At 55.7% G+C, this 19,670-nt stretch overlaps 1 protein-coding gene across 2 annotated transcripts in view; it reads left to right on the top strand.

The window, feature by feature from the left end:
• Nucleotides 1-2,641: 2,641 nt before the first annotated feature.
• The window catches only part of tacc1 (transforming, acidic coiled-coil containing protein 1), a 145,282-nt gene continuing 128,253 nt past the window's right edge, over nucleotides 2,642-19,670 (top strand). Inside the window, exon 1 of one of the 2 annotated variants that reach the window (XM_068001195.1) lies at nucleotides 2,642-3,106. In XM_068001195.1, the coding sequence (XP_067857296.1) occupies nucleotides 3,039-3,106 (68 nt within the window). In that variant the 5' untranslated portion in view covers nucleotides 2,642-3,038. The remainder of the gene's footprint in view (nucleotides 3,107-19,670) is intronic. The other variant, XM_068001199.1, reaches the window with a different exon arrangement.

Consider the following 19,670-nt stretch of genomic DNA (forward strand, 5'->3'; position numbering starts at 1 on the left):
AGGAGGACAGGTACAGAATTCAAGAGGATATAGTCAGGCTGGTGGAATGGGTGGACACATGGCAGATGAAATTTAACGCAGAGAAGTGTGAAGTGATACATTTTGGCAGGAAGAATGAGGAGAGGCAATATAAACTAAATGGTGCAATTCTAAAGGGGGTGCAGGAACAGAGAGACCTGGGGGTACGTGTCCACAAATCTTTGAAGGTGGCAGGACAGGTTGAGAAAGTGGTTAAAAAAGCATACGGGGTCCTGGGCTTTATAAATAGAGGTATAGAGTACAAAAGCATTGCTGAACCTTTATAAAACACTGGTTCGGCCACAACTGGAGTATTGTGTCCAATTCTGGGCACGCACTTTAGGAAGGGTGTGAAGGCCTTAGAGAGGGTGCAGAAAAGATTTACCAGAATGATTCCAGAGATAAGGGACTTCAGTTATGTGAATAGACTGGAGAAGCTGGGGTTTTTCTCCTTAGAGCAGAGAAGGTTGAGAGGAGATTTGATAGAAGTGTTCAAAATCATGAAGGGTTGAGATAAAGTAAATAAAGAGAAACTGTTCTAATTGGTGGAAGAACCAGAGGACACAGATTTAAAGTGATTGGCAAAAGAACCAAAGGCGACATGAGGAAAAAATTTTGATCTGGAATGCGCTGCCTGAAAGGGTGGTGGAAGCAGATTCAATCGTGGCTTTCAAAAAGGAATTGGATAAAAACTTGAAGGGAAAAAATTTGCAGGGCTAAGGGGAAAGAGCAGGGCAATGGGACTAACTGGATTGCTCTTGCAAAAAGCTGGCACGGGCTCGATGGGCTGAGCGGCCTCTTTCTATACTGTAACCATTCTATGATCCCACAACTGATCATCCATCTCATTGGCCTTTTGTGTATCATTGCTGGGGCAGAATGGCTGCCATTTTGACTATGTAAGTCATAATACTCCAAATGGTGCAAACATCTTCAACTCACTGCCATAGCAGCGCTAATCAATTTCAAAATGCAGGCGTGCTCTGTCTTTTGATCTCAACAAAGGAGTATGAATGGCACGCAATTCCAGCATTATGAAGAGGCCTCAACTTGTCATCAATTCCCAGCGAAATACATCCATCTCGGCAGCAAGTGGCCTCAGAGCCAATGGGCTTTCAAAGATGAAATATGAAATGATTTCAAAACTATCATTAGACCCCCCCACCCCACCCCCCAATCAGTGAAAATAGACACATGGTCGATACCAGACTCCCCCCAACATGGTCGATTAGCAGATATTAAAAATACAAATACTGAAACTTGTGAATCCAATTCTAACCACAGCATTTTGCCCATCACCTGTTAGGACATTCGAAAACTATTGCAGGAGGCTGGCAATTAAAAAGACGTGCATGTCGACATTCTGTGTTGGCACAACAACACTTTATTAAAGGGACAGGTACACGCGAACCAATCTGCCTTTTCGTGAATGAACCAGAAATGGTCCACCCGGAGTTACTGTGGATTCTGTTGGCCTTACATTACTAACAGATGGCATCCCATCTGTGGTACTTTCCTGGATACACACAAACACAGACCTTCTGTTCATTATCTGCCTTCCTCCTTCTTGTGTAATTTACAATCCAACTGCACTGCAACTTTATAATCCTCCGTGCCAGTCATTTCAAAGTGATTTGTGTTTCGTGCCAATACTGAAGAAAAGTGCCTCCCATAGAATGTCTGAACAATGCGTCAGACAGCTGGGCCTGTACAATGAGCCTTTCACTACTCCCAAGTACCCATCCAAAGCATTCTACTATGGGAATGACGTTATGCAGCGACTGGGTTAGTGTGTTCGTGCGATTGCATGGATGCATATACTGATCCACCTCTTAGCCAAGTATTTCTCAAGTGCTACATCACTGGAGGAATGACCTTTCACCTCTGGGGCATGGGTTCGAACCCAACCCAAATGGAATGAAAGTGCCCTTATATGAAAAGCATTTGGACAATTTCCATCCAGTTCCAAGTGAACATTGGCTCACAACACAGGGTGCTTTCAACAGGTTGGTATTTTCCAGTCCCCAAGTATGTATCAGGGTTAAACTTATTAGAGTTTAATCCCTCTTTAACAGCCATGTATCTTAAATGTACAGTGACCCCTTTTTAGATTGGCTGCATTGAAATCAATTAGCATGGCAAAGATAACTCCCAGCTTTGACTTTCTCAGTACCAGCAAAATGACCCCACAGCAATAAGACCTAGTAAAGATCTTGCAATTTAACCCAGTGTCCTGCATCAGAGGCTTTGGCCCTTGGCCGACATTTCTCAATTAAAAAAATGCCAACATCATTTAATTTTACATGTTGTTCTCTGGCACACAGGAGCTTTCAATGTGTAATAATAGCCAGGGCTGGGCTGGAGATTTACAAAGACTGCGCACTGCCTTCATTTAAAAAAAAGCAGTGCTCAATAACAGGGTCCTGAATTCCACTCAGCTTGGCCGAGGACTTTGTAAAGCAATCTACTAATTATGCACTTCACTCAGCCTGTTCCACTTGCACTCGGTCCACACGACAGTGCTGCCTGTTCCTTGCATGTATGTGTAGGAATGCGGTTCATTTATCTCCGGGAGAGCCCATTTTCCACATCGAGGTGGAGCCACACCATCATCAGAAAGAAAACAAACACATCATTGCAAGCAAACATCCCTCGGAAGGAGAATAGAAGGCCCTGGAATGAACCGGAGAGTCCCTTTACTTATTTGAAGCAGCAGCAGCTTTTTGGGAACAAGTGCCTTTCGGAAAGACTGCTGTCATCTGGATCCGTTTTACCTCGCAGCTAAGTCCCGCAGACCCTCCAATTCCTTACGAGTGACTTAAAATCCATTGTGCTTTACTGCCCAGTTATGTGCGTTGTTGACTGGGGGCGATGCTGATGGCATGTGATTGGATGGGGATCTGGCAAAGAGTTCAGCAGCCGGGAGTCCTGAGCAATCAATTTGCACTGCAGCATTTGGCCGTCTGTGCGCTTGTCTGAATGTCACAGGCACATCTGCGACCAAAGACAAAAGTTTGAGAATGGGAGGGTTTCAGTCGCAGAATCAGCAAAAGGGAGGGCTGAGAACCATAAAACAGAAGGCAAGCATGTAAGTCATCCTTCATCTAACCATCTTTAAATTGAAATACAGTCAACTAGAGTGACTGGTTATCAGTTTTATTTTAGTCTGTCTGTCTGTCTGTCTATATTTTTCAAGTCATTTGCTAGGCCGCTGCACAAAGCTGAGTGCATAAGTCTACCGCAAATGAAAAGTGTATCAAATGTTGTGTTCATCCGATGTGTATGTTCTTGTGATTGTTTCTTTGTATCATTTCTTATTTTGAAAAAAAAAGTTATCCATGTTTTAATAATCTAAGAACAGGGCGAGCTGTGACCACAGTTCGAACTCACTGGTCAATGATTGCTGGCTGTTTCAGTCCATCGGCAAGGTCAGCTTCATCTGTTCCAAACGATTCTATTGCTGTGTCACTGCTCCTCATTTTTCTTAATTTTTTGTTTCAAACATTTGCCCTCTTCCTGTTTGATGTCCTGTAATCATTTCATCCCGGGGGTAGATTTATGGAGGCAGACCCCCCCCCCCCCGCTTCCCCTCCCCCCCCCCGGTTATTTAGGGGTTACGACGCTCGGTCTATTTATTAATGATCTGAATTTCTGATTCAGGTCTGAGATAGCAGAGCTTTATTGGCCGATGTAGTTTCAGGTACAGCGCTTCAGTTGTGCTGTCGAGCTTGAAGCTTGGGGATATTATTGTTTACAAAAAATATAGATCTGCTGATGTAGCTGGCTGAACACCTCCTCTGACTTCCACCACAGCAGAAATATATTGGTAATAATTATAGATAACAAATTTAAACTGCAAACATGGGCTGTGTAAATCCACTGCTTGGTTCAGTAATGCTGAGTTTCTATTGATGCTCCTTTATCCCCTTTTTTTCCCTCCTTGTCAAATCTTGCTTCACACCGAGTGAAGGGAGGGCATTAAGGGATGTTTATGGCCTCGTGGCCTGTCAATGACGATCGTGTGAGACTCAGCGATCTTTGTTTTAAAATCCAAAGCACGTTATTTGATTAAACGCACTGAGAGATATCATCAGGCGAATCAACACTCCCACATTCAGCGGGGGCCTCCCACAAGCGATCGTAATCTCCTGGCCTCCCACACATGGATGTATTTCTGTGGAAAGTGAGAGAAAGTCCAGGCTCTCTAATGGAGGCAAACCTATCCCAGCATCCATAGCAGGAGTGGAAACCCTCTATTAAAACTATGGGCCCATTGCCTCCCAGTGGCCAGAACATTGCAATCACTGGGGGAGGAAAGAGCCTCTGTGAACGACCAGCCTCTTTGCCTGTGCGACCTGCCCTCAGAACTTTCTCTTTGCTCTCCCAGTCTTGTGTAATAAATACATCTATCATTTGGCATGGAGCACAGTATTGTGCGACGATCACTGCAGTTGCACTGCACATAAGATTGGTCTGAATGCAGTTGGTTGGGTGTTGAGGCTGGCAAAGAACGTGGCAAATACAACGGGCAAAATGAATCAAATTATTCGCTTTGCAGGAAAACGTGCAAGTGCAACCCAAACACATTTTTAACACAATGCAAAATTTGCAGTGGTTGCTTTCAGAGTTATGGACCCTGGCCAGGCCAAGACTGCACCGAACCAGTTCAGTCCGACTGGAGTGTTGATGGGAAAACGTGCGTTTTGGGCATAAACTGGTGCAAAGACAGCGCTGAACCGAGCAAGTGCTGGATTTCTGGTGCCCATGGAATGAATCTCTCACTGAATCAGCACTGCAGCTGGGGGAGGGGGAAGGGAACGAGAGGGAGGGGGGGGGGGGGGGGGGGCGGGAGCTTAAATAGTGAGTGAGGAGGAGGACGCGGCTCACAAAAATTGCACACAGTGCAACGATGATAGCAGACATTTTAATTTGGTAAAACCAGCCAGAGTTCCTGCGAGGAACCAGCGGACAGCTGGTGCCTGGGGAACTGCACAGCAGCACGAGCCAGTGCAATGGAGCAGAGAGAGAGGGCAGGGAATTAAGATAATAATGGAAAAAAAAACAGCGGTTGCAGCTTGTTTCGGAGCTGGAAGGGTCCAGATACTCGGGAAACTTCTGCCTTTGACAGAGACCTTGACCGAGACGAATGATAATGTGAAGCTGCATACCGATTCCTTTCAGGTCGAATAGTCCAAGAAACTGACCATTGCACTATTATATTTAACTGCAGTAGAAATGATTTGGTGTTAAAATAACCAAAGCAGACAAAAAAACCCAATGTGCATCGGCATACAAGGGGATGAGGCACAAACTGTAATTTTACACTCAGTAGAGTGCATCAGCTGAGCTGTGGTCACAAGTTAAGCCCTTGGGCTCTGTCCATGCATCAAAACAATCTGAAAATACATCAATCCTTCATTTGATTGTATCTCGACTCTTCAATGGTTTGTCCATGTAGTTTCCCCCCATCCAATCCCATCCCATCCCATACTTTTCTGAAGTGTCTTGTTGCAACAGGAGTATTCCAAAGTCTTCACGGGAAGGAGCTGTCTGTTGCAAGTGTAATTTATTTTGCGCGGTGTCTGATTTGGGGTGTACAGTTTTTACTGTGCATGGGGGAAAAGAAACGAGGACATCGTTGAGGCAGACAGATTATGGGAGGGGCTATCAGTCAGGTGGTGGAGCATCGCCAGAGGTGCAGGAGAATGCAGAGAGGGGCTACTCGGAGCAGGTGCAGCACTGGTAGTTCATGTACAGGGAGAAGCTATCAGCATCAGAAGAGTACAGGGGAGAGATGACCAGGGCTGGTGAGTGCAGGGGAGACATGACCAGGGCTGGTGAGTGCAGGGGAGACATGACCAGGGCTGGTGAGTGCAGGGGAGAGATGACTAGGGCTGGTGTGCAGAGGAGAGATGACCAGGGCTGATGAATGCAGGGGAGAGATGACTAGGGCTGGTGAGTGCAGAGGAGAGATGACTAGGGCTGGTGAGTGCAGGGGAGAGATGACTGGGGCTGGTGAGTGCAGGGGAGACATGACAGGGGCTGGTGAGTGCAGGGGAGAGATGACTGGGGCTGGTGAGTGCAGGGGAGACATGACTGGGGCTGGTGAGCGCAGGGGAGACATGACCAGGGCTGGTGAGTGCAGGGGAGAGATGACTAGGGCTGGTGAGTGCAGGGGAGAGATGACTGGGGCTGGTGAGTGCAGGGGAGACATGACTGGGGCTGGTGAGTGCAGGGGAGACATGACCGGGGCTGGTGAGCGCAGGGGAGACATGACCAGGGCTGGTGAATGCAGGGGAGAGATGACTCGGGCTGGTGAGTGCAGGGGAGAGATGACTGGGGCCGGTGAGTGCAGGGGAGAGATGACTCGGGCTGGTGAGTGCAGGGGAGAGATGACTGGGGCCGGTGAGTGCAGGGGAGACATGACAGGGGCTGGTGAGTGCAGGGGAGAAATGACCAGGGCTAATGAGTGCAGGGGAGACATGACCAGGGCTGGTGAGTACAGGGGAGAGATGACCGGGGCTGGTGAGTGCAGGGGAGAGATGACTAGGGCTGGTGAGTGCAGGGGAGAGATGACTCGGGCTGGTGAGTGCAGGGGAGAGATGACCAGGGCTGGTGAGTGCAGGGGAGAGATGACTCGGGCTGGTGAGTGTGGGGAGAGATGACCAGGGCTGGTGAGTGCAGGGGAGACATGACCAGGGCTGGTGAGTGCAGGGGAGACATGACCAGGGCTAGTGAGTGCAGGGGAGACATGACCAGGGCTGATGAATGCAGGGGAGAGATGACTAGGGCTGGTGTGCAGAGGAGAGATGACTGGGGCTGGTGAGTGCAGGGGAGACATGACCGGGGCTGGTGAGTGCAGGGTAGAGATGACCAGGGCTGGTGAGTGCAGGGGAGAGATGACTAGGGCTGGTGAGTGCAGGGGAGACATGACAGGGGCTGGTGAGTGCAGGGGAGACATGACCGGGGCTGGTGAGCGCAGGGGAGACATGACCAGGGCTGGTGAGTGTGGGGAGAGATGACCAGGGCTGGTGAGTGTGAGGAGAGATGACCAGGGCTGGTGAGTGCAGGGGAGACATGACCAGGGCTGGTGAGTGCAGGGGAGACTTGACCAGGGCTGGTGAGTGCAGGGGAGACATGACCAGGGCTAGTGAGTGCAGGGGAGACATGACCAGGGCTGGTGAATTCAGGGGAGACATGACCAGGGCTGGTGAATGCAGGGGAGACATGACAGGGGCTGGTGAGTGCAGGGGAGAGATGAACAGGGCTGGTGAGTGTGGGGAGAGATGACCAGGGCTGGTGAGTGCAGGGGAGAGATGAACAGGGCTGGTGAGTGTGGGGAGAGATGACCAGGGCTGGTGAGTGCAGGGGAGACATGACCGGGGCTAGTGAGTGCAGGGGAGACATGACCAGGGCTGGTGAGTGCAGGGGAGAGATGAACAGGGCTGGTGAGTGTGGGGAGAGATGACCAGGGCTGGTGAGTGCAGGGGAGACATGACCAGGGCTGGTGAGTGCAGGGGAGACATGACCAGGGCTAGTGAGTGCAGGGGAGACATGACCAGGGCTGATGAATGCAGGGGAGAGATGACTAGGGCTGGTGAGTGCAGAGGAGAGATTACTAGGGCTGGTGAGTGCAGGGAAGAGTTGACCGGGGCTGGTGAGTGCAGGGGAGACATGACCGGGGCTAGTGAGTGCAGGGGAGACATGACCAGGGCTGGTGAGTGCAGGGGAGAGATGACCAGGGCTGGTGAGTGTGGGGAGAGATGACCAGGGCTGGTGAGTGTGGGGAGAGATGACCAGGGCTGGTGAGTGCAGGGGAGACATGACCAGGGCTGGTGAGTGCAGGGGAGACATGACCAGGGCTAGTGAGTGCAGGGGAGACATGACCAGGGCTGATGAATGCAGGGGAGAGATGACTAGGGCTGGTGAGTGCAGAGGAGAGATGACTGGGGCTGGTGAGTGCAGGGGAGACATGACCGGGGCTGGTGAGTGCAGGGTAGAGATGACCAGGGCTGGTGAGTGCAGGGGAGAGATGACTAGGGCTGGTGAGTGCAGGGGAGACATGACAGGGGCTGGTGAGCGCAGGGGAGACATGACCAGGGCTGGTGAGTGTGGGGAGAGATGACCAGGGCTGGTGAGTGTGGGGAGAGATGACCAGGGCTGGTGAGTGTGGGGAGAGATGACCAGGGCTGGTGAGTGTGGGGAGAGATGACCAGGGCTGGTGAGTGCAGGGGAGACATGACCAGGGCTGGTGAGTGCAGGGGAGACATGACCAGGGCTGGTGAGTGCAGGGGAGACATGACCAGGGCTAGTGAGTGCAGGGGAGACATGACCAGGGCTGATGAATGCAGGGGAGAGATGACTAGGGCTGGTGAGTGCAGAGGAGAGATGACTAGGGCTGGTGAGTGCAGGGAAGAGATGACTGGGGCTGGTGAGTGCAGGGGAGACATGACCGGGGCTGGTGAGTGCAGGGTAGAGATGACCAGGGCTGGTGAGTGCAGGGGAGAGATGACTAGGGCTGGTGAGTGCAGGGGAGACATGATAGGGGCTGGTGAGTGCAGGGGAGAGATGACTGGGGCTGGTGAGTGCAGGGGAGACATGACAGGGGCTGGTGAGTGCAGGGGAGAGATGACTGGGGCTGGTGAGTGCAGGGGAGACATGACTGGGGCTGGTGAGCGCAGGGGAGACATGACCAGGGCTGGTGAGTGCAGGGGAGAGATGACCAGGGCTGGTGAGTGCAGGGGAGAGATGACTGGGGCCGGTGAGTGCAGGGGAGACATGACAGGGGCTGGTGAGTGCAGGGGAGACATGACCAGGGCTAATGAGTGCAGGGGAGACATGACCAGGGCTGGTGAGTGCAGGGGAGAGATGACCGGGGCTGGTGAGTGCAGGGGAGAGATGACTAGGGCTGGTGAGTGCAGGGGAGACATGACCGGGGCTGGTGAGTGCAGGGGAGAGATGACCAGGGCTGGTGAGTGCAGGGGAGAGATGACTAGGGCTGGTGAGTGCAGGGGAGACATGACAGGGGCTGGTGAGTGCAGGGGAGAGATGACTAGGGCTGGTGAGTGCAGGGGAGAGATGACTGGGGCTGGTGAGTGCAGGGGAGACATGACTGGGGCTGGTGAGTGCAGGGGAGACATGACCGGGGCTGGTGAGCGCAGGGGAGACATGACCAGGGCTGGTGAATGCAGGGGAGAGATGACTCGGGCTGGTGAGTGCAGGGGAGAGATGACTGGGGCCGGTGAGTGCAGGGGAGAGATGACTCGGGCTGGTGAGTGCAGGGGAGAGATGACTGGGGCCGGTGAGTGCAGGGGAGACATGACAGGGGCTGGTGAGTGCAGGGGAGACATGACCAGGGCTAATGAGTGCAGGGGAGACATGACCAGGGCTGGTGAGTGCAGGGGAGAGATGACCGGGGCTGGTGAGTGCAGGGGAGAGATGACTAGGGCTGGTGAGTGCAGGGGAGAGATGACTCGGGCTGGTGAGTGTGGGGAGAGATGACTCGGGCTGGTGAGTGCAGGGGAGAGATGACCAGGGCTGGTGAGTGCAGGGGAGAGATGACTCGGGCTGGTGAGTGTGGGGAGAGATGACCAGGGCTGGTGAGTGCAGGGGAGACATGACCAGGGCTGGTGAGTGCAGGGGAGACATGACCAGGGCTAGTGAGTGCAGGGGAGACATGACCAGGGCTGATGAATGCAGGGGAGAGATGACTAGGGCTGGTGTGCAGAGGAGAGATGACTGGGGCTGGTGAGTGCAGGGGAGACATGACCGGGGCTGGTGAGTGCAGGGTAGAGATGACCAGGGCTGGTGAGTGCAGGGGAGACATGACCGGGGCTGGTGAGCGCAGGGGAGACATGACCAGGGCTGGTGAGTGTGGGGAGAGATGACCAGGGCTGGTGAGTGTGAGGAGAGATGACCAGGGCTGGTGAGTGCAGGGGAGACATGACCAGGGCTGGTGAGTGCAGGGGAGACATGACCAGGGCTGGTGAGTGCAGGGGAGACATGACCAGGGCTAGTGAGTGCAGGGGAGACATGACCAGGGCTGATGAATGCAGGGGAGAGATGACTAGGGCTGGTGAGTGCAGAGGAGAGATGACTAGGGCTGGTGAGTGCAGGGAAGAGATGACTGGGGCTGGAGAGTGCAGGGGAGACATGACCGGGGCTGGTGAGTGCAGGGTAGAGATGACCAGGGCTGGTGAGTGCAGGGGAGAGATGACTAGGGCTGGTGAGTGCAGGGGAGACATGACAGGGGCTGGTGAGTGCAGGGGAGAGATGACTGGGGCTGGTGAGTGCAGGGGAGACATGACAGGGGCTGGTGAGTGCAGGGGAGAGATGACTGGGGCTGGTGAGTGCAGGGGAGACATGACTGGGGCTGGTGAGCGCAGGGGAGACATGACCGGGGCTGGTGAGTGCAGGGGAGAGATGACTGGGGCTGGTGAGTGCAGGGGAGAGATGACTGGGGCCGGTGAGTGCAGGGGAGACATGACAGGGGCTGGTGAGTGCAGGGGAGACATGACCAGGGCTAATGAGTGCAGGGGAGACATGACCAGGGCTGGTGAGTGCAGGGGAGAGATGACCGGGGCTGGTGAGTGCAGGGGAGAGATGACTAGGGCTGGTGAGTGCAGGGGAGACATGACCGGGGCTGGTGAGTGCAGGGGAGAGATGACCAGGGCTGGTGAGTGCAGGGGAGAGATGACCAGGGCTGGTGAGTGCAGGGGAGAGATGACTAGGGCTGGTGAGTGCAGGGGAGACATGACAGGGGCTGGTGAGTGCAGGGGAGAGATGACTAGGGCTGGTGAGTGCAGGGGAGAGATGACTGGGGCTGGTGTGTGCAGGGGAGACATGACTGGGGCTGGTGAGTGCAGGGGAGACATGACCGGGGCTGGTGAGCGCAGGGGAGACATGACCAGGGCTGGTGAATGCAGGGGAGAGATGACTCGGGCTGGTGAGTGCAGGGGAGAGATGACTGGGGCCGGTGAGTGCAGGGGAGACATGACAGGGGCTGGTGAGTGCAGGGGAGACATGACCAGGGCTAATGAGTGCAGGGGAGACATGACCAGGGCTGGTGAGTGCAGGGGAGAGATGACCGGGGCTGGTGAGTGCAGGGGAGAGATGACTAGGGCTGGTGAGTGCAGGGGAGAGATGACTCGGGCTGGTGAGTGCAGGGGAGAGATGACCAGGGCTGATGAGTGCAGGGGAGAGATGACTCGGGCTGGTGAATGCAGGGGAGACATGACCAGGGCTGGTGAGTGCAGGGGAGACATGACCAGGGCTGGTGAGTGCAGGGGAGAGATGACTCGGGCTGGTGAATGCAGGGGAGACATGACCAGGGCTGGTGAGTGCAGGGGAGAGATGACCGGGGCTGGTGAGTGCAGGGGAGAGATGACTCTGGCTGGTGAATGCAGGGGAGACAGGACCAGGGCTGGTGAGTGCAGGGGAGAGATGACCAGGGCTGGTGAGTGCAGGGGGAGATGACCGGGGCTGGTGAGTGCAGGGGGAGATGACTCGGGCTGGTGAATGCAGGGGAGACATGACCAGGGCTGGTGAGTGCAGGGGAGAGATGACCGGGGCTGGTGAGTGCAGGAGGAGATGACCGGGGCTGGTGAGTGCAGGGGGAGATGACCGGGGCTGGTGAGTGCAGGGGAGAGATTACTCAGGCTGGTGAGCGCAGGGGAGAGATTACTCCGGTTGTTGACTGCAGGGAAGAGATTACTCAGGTTGTTGACTGCAGGGAAGAGATTATTTGGGCTGGTGAGTGCAGGGGAGAGATGACCAGGGCTGGTGAGTGCAGGGAGAGAAGACTCAGGCTGGTGAGTGCAGGGGAGAGATGACCAGGGCTGGTGAGTGCAGGGGAGAGATGACCAGGGCTGGTGAGTGCAGGGGAGAGATGACCAGGGCTGGTGAGTGCAGGGGAGAGATGACCAGGGCTGGTGAGTGCAGGGGAGACATGACCAGGGCTGGTGAGTGCAGGGGAGACATGACCAGGGCTGGTGAGTGCAGGGGAGACATGACCAGGGCTAGTGAGTGCAGGGGAGACATGACCAGGGCTGATGAATGCAGGGGAGAGATGACTAGGGCTGGTGAGTGCAGAGGAGAGATGACTAGGGCTGGTGAGTGCAGGGAAGAGATGACTGGGGCTGGTGAGTGCAGGGGAGACATGACCGGGGCTGGTGAGTGCAGGGTAGAGATGACCAGGGCTGGTGAGTGCAGGGGAGAGATGACTAGGGCTGGTGAGTGCAGGGGAGACATGACAGGGGCTGGTGAGTGCAGGGGAGAGATGACTGGGGCTGGTGAGTGCAGGGGAGACATGACAGGGGCTGGTGAGTGCAGGGGAGAGATGACTAGGGCTGGTGAGTGCAGGGGAGAGATGACTGGGGCTGGTGAGTGCAGGGGAGACATGACTGGGGCTGGTGAGTGCAGGGGAGACATGACCGGGGCTGGTGAGCGCAGGGGAGACATGACCAGGGCTGGTGAATGCAGGGGAGAGATGACTCGGGCTGCTGAGTGCAGGGGAGAGATGACTGGGGCCGGTGAGTGCAGGGGAGAGATGACTCGGGCTGGTGAGTGCAGGGGAGAGATGACTGGGGCCGGTGAGTGCAGGGGAGACATGACAGGGGCTGGTGAGTGCAGGGGAGAAATGACCAGGGCTAATGAGTGCAGGGGAGACATGACCAGGGCTGGTGAGTGCAGGGGAGAGATGACCGGGGCTGGTGAGTGCAGGGGAGAGATGACTAGGGCTGGTGAGTGCAGGGGAGAGATGACTCGGGCTGGTGAGTGCAGGGGAGAGATGACCAGGGCTGGTGAGTGCAGGGGAGAGATGACTCGGGCTGGTGAGTGTGGGGAGAGATGACCAGGGCTGGTGAGTGCAGGGGAGACATGACCAGGGCTGGTGAGTGCAGGGGAGACATGACCAGGGCTAGTGAGTGCAGGGGAGACATGACCAGGGCTGATGAATGCAGGGGAGAGATGACTAGGGCTGGTGTGCAGAGGAGAGATGACTGGGGCTGGTGAGTGCAGGGGAGACATGACCGGGGCTGGTGAGTGCAGGGTAGAGATGACCAGGGCTGGTGAGTGCAGGGGAGAGATGACTAGGGCTGGTGAGTGCAGGGGAGACATGACAGGGGCTGGTGAGTGCAGGGGAGACATGACCGGGGCTGGTGAGCGCAGGGGAGACATGACCAGGGCTGGTGAGTGTGGGGAGAGATGACCAGGGCTGGTGAGTGTGAGGAGAGATGACCAGGGCTGGTGAGTGCAGGGGAGACATGACCAGGGCTGGTGAGTGCAGGGGAGACTTGACCAGGGCTGGTGAGTGCAGGGGAGACATGACCAGGGCTAGTGAGTGCAGGGGAGACATGACCAGGGCTGGTGAATTCAGGGGAGACATGACCAGGGCTGGTGAATGCAGGGGAGACATGACAGGGGCTGGTGAGTGCAGGGGAGAGATGAACAGGGCTGGTGAGTGTGGGGAGAGATGACCAGGGCTGGTGAGTGCAGGGGAGAGATGAACAGGGCTGGTGAGTGTGGGGAGAGATGACCAGGGCTGGTGAGTGCAGGGGAGACATGACCGGGGCTAGTGAGTGCAGGGGAGACATGACCAGGGCTGGTGAGTGCAGGGGAGAGATGAACAGGGCTGGTGAGTGTGGGGAGAGATGACCAGGGCTGGTGAGTGCAGGGGAGACATGACCAGGGCTGGTGAGTGCAGGGGAGACATGACCAGGGCTAGTGAGTGCAGGGGAGACATGACCAGGGCTGATGAATGCAGGGGAGAGATGACTAGGGCTGGTGAGTGCAGAGGAGAGATTACTAGGGCTGGTGAGTGCAGGGAAGAGTTGACCGGGGCTGGTGAGTGCAGGGGAGACATGACCGGGGCTAGTGAGTGCAGGGGAGACATGACCAGGGCTGGTGAGTGCAGGGGAGAGATGACCAGGGCTGGTGAGTGTGGGGAGAGATGACCAGGGCTGGTGAGTGTGGGGAGAGATGACCAGGGCTGGTGAGTGCAGGGGAGACATGACCAGGGCTGGTGAGTGCAGGGGAGACATGACCAGGGCTAGTGAGTGCAGGGGAGACATGACCAGGGCTGATGAATGCAGGGGAGAGATGACTAGGGCTGGTGAGTGCAGAGGAGAGATGACTGGGGCTGGTGAGTGCAGGGGAGACATGACCGGGGCTGGTGAGTGCAGGGTAGAGATGACCAGGGCTGGTGAGTGCAGGGGAGAGATGACTAGGGCTGGTGAGTGCAGGGGAGACATGACAGGGGCTGGTGAGCGCAGGGGAGACATGACCAGGGCTGGTGAGTGTGGGGAGAGATGACCAGGGCTGGTGAGTGTGGGGAGAGATGACCAGGGCTGGTGAGTGTGGGGAGAGATGACCAGGGCTGGTGAGTGTGGGGAGAGATGACCAGGGCTGGTGAGTGCAGGGGAGACATGACCAGGGCTGGTGAGTGCAGGGGAGACATGACCAGGGCTGGTGAGTGCAGGGGAGACATGACCAGGGCTAGTGAGTGCAGGGGAGACATGACCAGGGCTGATGAATGCAGGGGAGAGATGACTAGGGCTGGTGAGTGCAGAGGAGAGATGACTAGGGCTGGTGAGTGCAGGGAAGAGATGACTGGGGCTGGTGAGTGCAGGGGAGACATGACCGGGGCTGGTGAGTGCAGGGTAGAGATGACCAGGGCTGGTGAGTGCAGGGGAGAGATGACTAGGGCTGGTGAGTGCAGGGGAGACATGACAGGGGCTGGTGAGTGCAGGGGAGAGATGACTGGGGCTGGTGAGTGCAGGGGAGACATGACAGGGGCTGGTGAGTGCAGGGGAGAGATGACTGGGGCTGGTGAGTGCAGGGGAGACATGACTGGGGCTGGTGAGCGCAGGGGAGACATGACCAGGGCTGGTGAGTGCAGGGGAGAGATGACCAGGGCTGGTGAGTGCAGGGGAGAGATGACTAGGGCTGGTGAGTGCAGGGGAGACATGACCGGGGCTGGTGAGTGCAGGGGAGAGATGACTGGGGCCGGTGAGTGCAGGGGAGAGATGACTCGGGCTGGTGAGTGCAGGGGAGAGATGACTGGGGCCGGTGAGTGCAGGGGAGACATGACAGGGGCTGGTGAGTGCAGGGGAGACATGACCAGGGCTAATGAGTGCAGGGGAGACATGACCAGGGCTGGTGAGTGCAGGGGAGAGATGACCGGGGCTGGTGAGTGCAGGGGAGAGATGACTAGGGCTGGTGAGTGCAGGGGAGAGATGACTCGGGCTGGTGAGTGTGGGGAGAGATGACTCGGGCTGGTGAGTGCAGGGGAGAGATGACCAGGGCTGGTGAGTGCAGGGGAGAGATGACTCGGGCTGGTGAGTGTGGGGAGAGATGACCAGGGCTGGTGAGTGCAGGGGAGACATGACCAGGGCTGGTGAGTGCAGGGGAGACATGACCAGGGCTAGTGAGTGCAGGGGAGACATGACCAGGGCTGATGAATGCAGGGGAGAGATGACTAGGGCTGGTGTGCAGAGGAGAGATGACTGGGGCTGGTGAGTGCAGGGGAGACATGACCGGGGCTGGTGAGTGCAGGGTAGAGATGACCAGGGCTGGTGAGTGCAGGGGAGACATGACCGGGGCTGGTGAGCGCAGGGGAGACATGACCAGGGCTGGTGAGTGTGGGGAGAGATGACCAGGGCTGGTGAGTGTGAGGAGAGATGACCAGGGCTGGTGAGTGCAGGGGAGACATGACCAGGGCTGGTGAGTGCAGGGGAGACATGACCAGGGCTGGTGAGTGCAGGGGAGACATGACCAGGGCTAGTGAGTGCAGGGGAGACATGACCAGGGCTGATGAATGCAGGGGAGAGATGACTAGGGCTGGTGAGTGCAGAGGAGAGATGACTAGGGCTGGTGAGTGCAGGGAAGAGATGACTGGGGCTGGAGAGTGCAGGGGAGACATGACCGGGGCTGGTGAGTGCAGGGTAGAGATGACCAGGGCTGGTGAGTGCAGGGGAGAGATGACTAGGGCTGGTGAGTGCAGGGGAGACATGACAGGGGCTGGTGAGTGCAGGGGAGAGATGACTGGGGCTGGTGAGTGCAGGGGAGACATGACAGGGGCTGGTGAGTGCAGGGGAGAGATGACTGGGGCTGGTGAGTGCAGGGGAGACATGACTGGGGCTGGTGAGCGCAGGGGAGACATGACCGGGGCTGGTGAGTGCAGGGGAGAGATGACTGGGGCTGGTGAGTGCAGGGGAGAGATGACTGGGGCCGGTGAGTGCAGGGGAGACATGACAGGGGCTGGTGAGTGCAGGGGAGACATGACCAGGGCTAATGAGTGCAGGGGAGACATGACCAGGGCTGGTGAGTGCAGGGGAGAGATGACCGGGGCTGGTGAGTGCAGGGGAGAGATGACTAGGGCTGGTGAGTGCAGGGGAGACATGACCGGGGCTGGTGAGTGCAGGGGAGAGATGACCAGGGCTGGTGAGTGCAGGGGAGAGATGACCAGGGCTGGTGAGTGCAGGGGAGAGATGACTAGGGCTGGTGAGTGCAGGGGAGACATGACAGGGGCTGGTGAGTGCAGGGGAGAGATGACTAGGGCTGGTGAGTGCAGGGGAGAGATGACTGGGGCTGGTGTGTGCAGGGGAGACATGACTGGGGCTGGTGAGTGCAGGGGAGACATGACCGGGGCTGGTGAGCGCAGGGGAGACATGACCAGGGCTGGTGAATGCAGGGGAGAGATGACTCGGGCTGGTGAGTGCAGGGGAGAGATGACTGGGGCCGGTGAGTGCAGGGGAGACATGACAGGGGCTGGTGAGTGCAGGGGAGACATGACCAGGGCTAATGAGTGCAGGGGAGACATGACCAGGGCTGGTGAGTGCAGGGGAGAGATGACCGGGGCTGGTGAGTGCAGGGGAGAGATGACTAGGGCTGGTGAGTGCAGGGGAGAGATGACTCGGGCTGGTGAGTGCAGGGGAGAGATGACTCGGGCTGGTGAATGCAGGGGAGACATGACCAGGGCTGGTGAGTGCAGGGGAGACATGACCAGGGCTGGTGAGTGCAGGGGAGAGATGACTCGGGCTGGTGAATGCAGGGGAGACATGACCAGGGCTGGTGAGTGCAGGGGAGAGATGACCGGGGCTGGTGAGTGCAGGGGAGAGATGACTCTGGCTGGTGAATGCAGGGGAGACAGGACCAGGGCTGGTGAGTGCAGGGGAGAGATGACCAGGGCTGGTGAGTGCAGGGGGAGATGACCGGGGCTGGTGAGTGCAGGGGGAGATGACTCGGGCTGGTGAATGCAGGGGAGACATGACCAGGGCTGGTGAGTGCAGGGGAGAGATGACCGGGGCTGGTGAGTGCAGGAGGAGATGACCGGGGCTGGTGAGTGCAGGGGGAGATGACCGGGGCTGGTGAGTGCAGGGGAGAGATTACTCAGGCTGGTGAGCGCAGGGGAGAGATTACTCCGGTTGTTGACTGCAGGGAAGAGATTACTCAGGTTGTTGACTGCAGGGAAGAGATTATTTGGGCTGGTGAGTGCAGGGGAGAGATGACCAGGGCTGGTGAGTGCAGGGAGAGAAGACTCAGGCTGGTGAGTGCAGGGGAGAGATGACCAGGGCTGGTGAGTGCAGGGGAGAGATGACCAGGGCTGGTGAGTGCAGGGGAGAGATGACCAGGGCTGGTGAGTGCAGGGGAGAGATGACCAGGGCTGGTGAGTGCAGGGGAGAGATGACCAGGGCTGGTGAGTGCAGGGGAGAGATGACCAGGGCTGGTGAGTGCAGGGGAGAGATGACCAGGGCTGGTGAGTGCAGGGGAGAGATGACCAGGGCTGGTGAGTGCAGGGGAGAGATGACCAGGGCTGGTGAGTGCAGGGGAGGGATGACCAGGGCTGGTGAGTGCTAGGGACAGTTGTAGCCGGGGAGGGGTCACAGGGAAAGGCTATCAGTTTATCGCAAAGTATTACTGAAGTTTTTTTTCAGTTATAATAACAAGCTGGTACATGAAAGGGTTGCTGGGCAGATTGAGTGGGGTGGAAGGGAGAGGCTGTCAGGCTGACGGAGAGAAGAAGCTTGATTTACTGCCATGAGTGACCTGAGAGTATATAATCTAGTTTTCTTCTTTTCCCCTCTTCTGGCGCTATAATGAATTCTCTTAGCTCGTACACTATTGTTGCCCCTTTTCATGAATTGTGCAGCAGTCAGATCAACACTGCAGAGAAGTGGTGCCCAGAAGCAAGAAACAGGATCTCTCTCTCCCATCACCGACAAACAAAAGGATCAAATTCAGGGATTGCTTATTAACAGTTCACAACGAAAGTAAAAAAAAATAAAGCTGATCTTGTGGTGTCACCTTGAATAAACTTGATGAAACTGTAGGATTATCAATCTCCTTCCTCAGTGTTAGTTAGGTCATTGGGAAGGGAGGGTTTATTTGAGGAACACAGTGACGCAGACTGTTTACCCACTGAAATGATTCAAGTCTGAGAGTCTTTCTTACTGTGATACGCAGGATGGGGTTAATTTCACCCCACCCCCCGCAAACAGTGACTTCCACTGAAACTAAGTGGGAATTTGATGGTCTGTTTTCCTAGATCAAATCTTGTTGGGAAGCAGCAGGACAAAGCTCCTCAGGGAGAAAGCGTTCAGATCAACAGTCCTACGATATCCCTAACATGTGAGATGTCATCGGTGTGTGAGAATAACACCGTATCAACAGAGGTCAGGAGCTGTTAGCTGCCATCAGAGAGAGAATCGTGTTTGCGATAAGTTGTTTTTACATAGAATCTACAACACAGAAACAGGCCATTCAGCCCAACAGGTCTATGCTGGCCTTTATGCTCCACACGAGCCTCTTCCCACCCCTCTTCATCTAACCCTATCAGCATAACCTTCTATTCCTTTCTCCCTCGTACTTATCCAGTTTCCCCTGAAATGCATCTATGCTTTTCGCCTCAACTACTCCTTGTGGTAGCGAGTTCCACATTCTAACCACTCTCAGGGTAAAGAAGTTTCTCCTGAATTCCTTATTGGATTTATTGGTGGCTTTCTTATACTCATGGCCCCTGGTTTTGGACTCCCCCACAAGTGGAAACATCTTCTCTAGGCCTACCCTATCGAACCCTTTCATAATTTTAAAGACCTCTATCAGGTCACCTCTCAGCCTTCTCTTTTGTAAAGAGAGCCCCAGCCTGTTCAGTCTATTCCTGCTGGAGCAGTCAAACCAGCTCTGCCCAGTCTCCAGCTCTATCCAAACAGATTCTGCTTGATAAATACACACATCAGCACATTATGCAGGCACCTGCAACAACCTTCAGAAAGCTTGGCTCGATTCTAAAGGGCCACTGTCTTCGAGAGAGAGAGAGAGAGGGAGAGTTGGGCGAAACCTTTTCTGGTTTGTTTAGAAGCACGTCATCTTGTGTGCGGTGACATCAAGATAAAAATGATTTTCCATCTCCAAACAAGAATCAGGTAGTGGCAGCCCCCTCACTGGTTTTCCCTGCCCAATGATTCCTCCCTGTGCTCTACTTGCAAAACAAAAAAATGAAAAAAGCTGTGGCAAACTTTCCCTCCCCTTCCCCCACCCCCCCATGAAGCCACCGCCCCTTTAACTACAGCCCACCTGATGGCATGGCGGTAAGCACGTGCAAAGCACAGACCAGAAGATCCCGGGTTGGATTCCTGGTCTGCGCGGAGTCTGCA

Source organism: Heptranchias perlo, chromosome 20, assembly GCF_035084215.1.
Source record: "Heptranchias perlo isolate sHepPer1 chromosome 20, sHepPer1.hap1, whole genome shotgun sequence".
In the NCBI taxonomy this organism is placed as follows: domain Eukaryota; kingdom Metazoa; phylum Chordata; class Chondrichthyes; order Hexanchiformes; family Hexanchidae; genus Heptranchias; species Heptranchias perlo.